Here is a 5,807-nt window from a genome sequence, read left to right on the forward strand (position 1 = left end):
TAATCAATGAATTGATAGTGGGAAATAAATATGTTATTTCAATAATCAATCATTGTTGAAAGGGAGAAATGCATTGTGCATAATGCTACTGGGAGCTGGAACAAAACTACATTTTCCGAAGAGGAACTACAATCCCCAAAATCCCCTTTAAAGCCGACCGTAAACAGAAAGCGGAAACAATAGGGAACCACAAACACACACCCTTGTCTTGGCGATCTACTCAGGGAAATAAAATACCTTTACCTTTTAAGCAATACTATTAAATAGACATCTAAGAAAATACGAAGTCGACGAGTACTTAGGGGCATTTTACTAAGTTGGTCACCATGGCACTGAAAAGAATACAGAAGGTAAGATGTTTAGCTAGCATTGTGGCTAGCTGTGCCAGGGTGGCTAGCTGTAGCTAGCTGTGCCAGGGTGGCCGGCAGTGCCAGGGTGGTCGGCCGGCTGTGTCGGGGTGACCGGCCGGCTGTGCCGGGGTAGCTGTCTGTGCTAGCTGTGCCAGGGTGGTCGGCCGGCTGTGCCGGGGTGGCTAGCTGTGCCAGGGTGGCCGGCCGGCTGTGCCGGGGTGGCTGGATAACTAACGTTAGCGTCACCGAACCGGACCTCATCTATCGGAAGTTATTGTTTGTTAATGTTACGCTTGCTAGATAATTGGTTCATTTCTAATCCTAACCAGATAGCCAGCTATCGAGCTAGACTGCACACATACGAGGAGGCTAGTTAACAATGAATTAACACGGCCCACAATCTTAATGTTTAGCATTACATTACATATCATGGTATGGCACCACGTCTAAACTAGATTTGTCAGCCATTCAACCCCTCTCCAGGACACAGTTATTCATGCTAAATACACTTATTTAGGTGCAGCACCTGTTCATGTTGTAATGATAACTAGTCTAATTTGACTTGAGGTTGTAGCTAAGGCAGGGCATTATGAAGTAGGCCTATCATTATTACAGTCAAATATATCTACGAATAAAGCTAAGACTAGGGACATGTTAAGAAACCCAGCTATTTCGTGGATGTAAAATGTATCTGACCTAGTCCTCAAGGACAGCTTTCAGTTCCATGTGTAACCCTTAGCACTACTTGTCTGACTTGTTTTGTCCCCTAGGAGCTTCATGACCTGCAGAGGGATCCGCCAGCACAGTGCTCTGCTGGACCCGTGGGAGAGGACTGTAAGTTTATGACTCTGAGGGTAATGCAGTCTATATCCGGTGAAGGGGAGAGGGACTAAGGCTGGTTGTATAGGCCCTACCTAGAGGGACTGGTTGTACAGGCTCTACCTAGAGAGACCTGGGCTGGTGGTACAGGCCCTACCTAGAGGGGCCGGTTGTATAGGCCCTACCTAGAGGGGCCGGTTGTACAGGCCCCTGCCTGGAGGGGCCGGTTGTATAGGCCTAATACATGTTCTCTTTCTATATTCCAGTGTTCCATTGGCAAGCAACAATAATGGGGCCAGTGAGTATGACTTCAAAAAGACGTGTGTGTTTAATGATTGCAACATGGGTCATCTGAACAATAGGTATGAATGGATATTGAACTCATTTTATTGTACATTTTTCATAATTTATAACAATGTATATCTGTTCCTGTTATTCCTAGGGTGATAGTCCATACCAAAGTGGGGTCTTCTTTCTCACAATCCACTTCCCCACCGACTATCCCTTCAAGCCACCAAAGGTAAGAATTGATTTGTTATGCATGTCATTACATCATTAAACTGTTGCTAAAGAATGGTCCTCGTGGATAAATTGAACATAAACACATGTCCATCTTTCTACAGGTAGCATTCACAACAAAGATCTATCATCCAAACATCAACAGTAACGGGAGCATTTGCTTGGACATTTTGCGATCCCAGTGGTCTCCAGCATTAACTGTATCAAAAGGTGAGTTAACTGGGCTGGTACTTTACTACACATGCTGACACAATGTAGCTGGCTAACTGGTATAAATGACACACCTGGTTCCATGTTAAAACATTGTTCCAGCCAACACTTGTAGAATGTTCTATTACAACCCTCCTATAACGTTAACCTGATCATTAAATCACAATATTACAACCCTTCTATAACTTTAACCTGATCATTAAATCCGAATGAACAATCTCACTGATTGTGAATAGAATGTGAAATGCCGATGACCATTTAAGACACAACTTCATCTGTCGCTTCATCTGTTTTCCAGTTCTGTTGTCCATATGTTCGTTGCTTTGTGACCCGAACCCGGACGACCCCTTAGTTCCAGACATAGCACAGATCTACAAACTAGACAAAGAGAAGTGAGTATATTGTAACTGTGTAAAGTGTTACGCCTATTTCTCCAATGAGCTGCTGGAACCAAATTCTTTGAATAATGCTGTACCTATTTAGATCGTTGCAGTATATTTGAACATTCTATAGCAAATCAACAGAGATGACATTTAAACTTTGTTTCATATTATTTCTGCCATTGTTATTGTGAGATAACCGTATTTATTTTGTTTCCAGATACAACAGACTAGCAAGAGATTGGACTCAGAAGTATGCAATGTAAAGGCCCTCCTGAAGATTTTTTTTAAAGTCACAAAACACTGTACATTCTGGTAATAGAAAGTAAACTTAGGTGATATGGAACACATTGTACTGTCAACATTTATCATGTGAACCCATGAACTATAGATGATTTTGTGTTTACAGGGGGTATACACTGCACATATGTACATTAAGGGTGATAGATATGGGGGACAACAACTGTACATTGTTGTTATCCCTACTTCCTGGTTTTGGGAACTTTTGTTTCTCGTCTCATGAATGGAAGAGGAAGTCATTAGAATACTGTAGTCTGCTGTTCCAGTCATCAGAATACTGTAGCCTGCTGTTCCAGTCATCAGAATACTGTAGCCTGCTGTTCCAGTCATCAGAATACTGTAGCCTGCTGTTCCGCTGTTCCAGTCATCAGAATATTGTAGCCTGCTGTTCCAGTCATCAGAATATTGTAGCCTGCTGTTCCAGTCATCAGAATACTGTAGCCTGCTGTTCCAGTCATCAGAATACTGTAGCCTGCTGTTCCAGTCATCAGAATACTGTAGCCTGCTGTTCCAGTCATCAGAATACTGTAGCCTGCTGTTCCAGTCATCAGAATACTGTAGCCTGCTGTTCCGCTGTTCCAGTCATCAGAATATTGTAGCCTGCTGTTCCAGTCATCAGAATATTGTAGCCTGCTGTTCCAGTCATCAGAATACTGTAGCCTGCTGTTCCAGTCATCAGAATACTGTAGCCTGCTGTTCCAGTCATCAGAATACTGGAGCCTGCTGTTCCAGTCATCAGAATACTGGAGCCTGCTGTTAGTCATCAGAATACTGTAGCCTGCTGTTAGTCATCAGAATACTGTGGCCTACTGCTACAGTACAACATACTCATGGCTCTGCTGACTCACCCATAAAGAGGGAAATTGAGGAATCAAACCAATTTTACAGTTTTTTTTATTGTATCAAACTATTCTGGACCTACTTTAGTTGTTTTAGCATTAAGTCAGAACTTGTATCATTAAAACATTGAAATACATTCTCTGCCATTAACAGTGATTTAGGGGCTTCAGTTATGACTATGGCTTATGCTGTTTAGTTAGCACTTTTGTATAATTAAAGAATGGTACACTTTTTATTAATGTTCATGTGTTCTAATTTACTGCTGTTGAAAGCATGGAAAATTGTCCTGAGGTAAGCATGAGTTAGTTTTATTATGAGTTAAATATTAAACCAGTGTAAAGGCTCAACATGTTCAGTGGAGTGAATGATGCTCACAGTGAGTTGAGTTGTAACTGCTGACTCCTGAAAGACACTCCCTGGGAAATGAGTGCAGACCAATGGGTGGAGATTCAGAGGGTTACTCAACTGATCAAACAAAGTGTGATGGGTTTGCCCCTGTTACTGGGTATGGCCAAGGGGCACCAGGCTGTCTTACAGAAAGTGTGATGGGGGCTTGTCTGCCCCTGTTACTGGGTATGGCCAAGGGGCATCAGGCTGTCTTAACCCAGTAGCTGATTGTTTACACCACCATTGATAAAAGACAGTACTGTGCAGCCGTCTTCATCGACCTGGCCAAAGCTTTCGACTCTTGTCAATCACCGTATTCAACAGCCTTGGTTTCTCTAATGACTGCCTCGCCTGGTTCACCAACTACGCCTCAGAGTTCAGTGTGTTAAATCGGAGGGTCTGTTGTTCGGACCTCTGGCAGTCTCTATGGGGGTGCCACAGGGTTCGATTCTCGGGCCGACTCTTTTCTCTGTATATATCAACGATGTCGCTCCTGCTGCTGGTGATTCCTTGATCCACCTCTACGCAGACGACACCATTCTGTACACATCTGGCCCTTCTTTGGACACTGTGTTAACAAGCTTCCAATCGAGCTTTTGACTCACATCAAATATCTCCAATCCAAAGCTAAACTGAGAATCGGCTTCCTATTTCGCAACAAAGCATCCTTCACTCATGCTGCCAAACATACCCTTGTAAAACTGACCATCCTACCGATCCTTGACTTTGGCGATGTCATTTACAAAATAGCCTCCAATACTCTACTCAGCAAATTGGATGCAGTCTATCACAGTGCCAGCCATCCGTTTTGTCACCAAAGCCCCACTGTCACCAAAGCCCCATTTTCTACCCACCAATGCTCTTGTTGGATGGCCCTCGCCTCATACTTATCGCCTATCTCAGCTTGCTGGTCACCATAGCAGCACCCACCTGTAGCACGCACTCCAGCAGGTATATCTCTCTGGTCACCCCCAAAACGAATTCTTCCTTTGGCCTCCTCCTTCCAATTCTCTGCTACCAATGACTGGAACGAACTACAAAATTCTCTGAAACTGGAAACACTTAGCTCCCTCACTAGCTTTAAGCACCAGCTGTCAGAGCAGCACCTGTACATAGCCCATCTATTATTTAGCCCAAACAACTACCTCTCCCCCTATTGTATTTATTTAGCTCCTTTGCATCCCATTATTTCTATCTCTACATTTTTCCACTGCAAATCTACCATTCCAGTGTTTTACTTGCTATATTGTATTTACTTTGTCACCATGGCCTTTTTTTTGCCTTTACCTCCCTTATCTCACCTCATTTGCTCACATTGTATATAGACTTATTTTTCTACTGTATTATTGACTGTATGTTTGTTTTACTCCATGTGTAACTCCGTGTTGCTGTATCTGTCGAACTGCTTTGCTTTATCTTGGCCAGGTCGCAATTGTAAATGAGAACTTGTTCTCAACTGGCCTACCTGGTTAAATAAAGGTGAACAAAAATAAAAAAATATCGCAGCATTTATCATTCATATAAATTAAACTCATGGGTCAAGAATGCAAAAAATATAATTTATATAAATGAAACCCATGGGTCAAGAACACAAAAAATATAATTTATATAAATGAAACCCATGGGTCAAGAATGCAAAAAATATAATTTATATAAATGAAACCCATGGGTCAAGAACGCAAAAAATATAATTTATATAAATGAAACCCATGGGTCAAGAATGCAAAAAATATAATTTATATAAATGAAACCCATGGGTCAAGAACGCAAAAAATATAATTTATATAAATGAAACCCATGGGTCAAGAACGCAAAAAATATAATTTATATAAATGAAACCCATGGGTCAAGAACGCAAAAAATATAATTTATATAAATGAAACCCATGGGTCAAGAACACAGCAATTTATTGGAGTAATTCAAAAGTCACTTGATTATGTATTGGTCACATAAATAATTGGTTGACGTTCCCATTTTTCGTGAATGTGCTGCAGTAAATCTT

At 41.7% G+C, this 5,807-nt stretch overlaps 1 protein-coding gene across 1 annotated transcript; it reads left to right on the plus strand.

Moving 5' to 3' along the window:
* The first annotated feature begins 137 nt into the window (after positions 1-137).
* Positions 138-3,657, plus strand: LOC110531292 (ubiquitin-conjugating enzyme E2 D4). Its single transcript, XM_036972055.1, has 7 exons — positions 138-350; positions 1,121-1,184; positions 1,436-1,467; positions 1,612-1,689; positions 1,793-1,898; positions 2,197-2,290; positions 2,499-3,657. The coding sequence occupies exons 1-7, from the start codon at positions 327-329 to the stop codon at positions 2,542-2,544; spliced, it is 444 nt and encodes a 147-aa protein (XP_036827950.1). The 5' UTR covers positions 138-326; the 3' UTR covers positions 2,545-3,657.
* Positions 3,658-5,807: the final 2,150 nt, after the last annotated feature.

Source organism: Oncorhynchus mykiss, unplaced genomic scaffold, assembly GCF_013265735.2.
Source record: "Oncorhynchus mykiss isolate Arlee unplaced genomic scaffold, USDA_OmykA_1.1 un_scaffold_119, whole genome shotgun sequence".
NCBI classification, from domain to species: domain Eukaryota; kingdom Metazoa; phylum Chordata; class Actinopteri; order Salmoniformes; family Salmonidae; genus Oncorhynchus; species Oncorhynchus mykiss.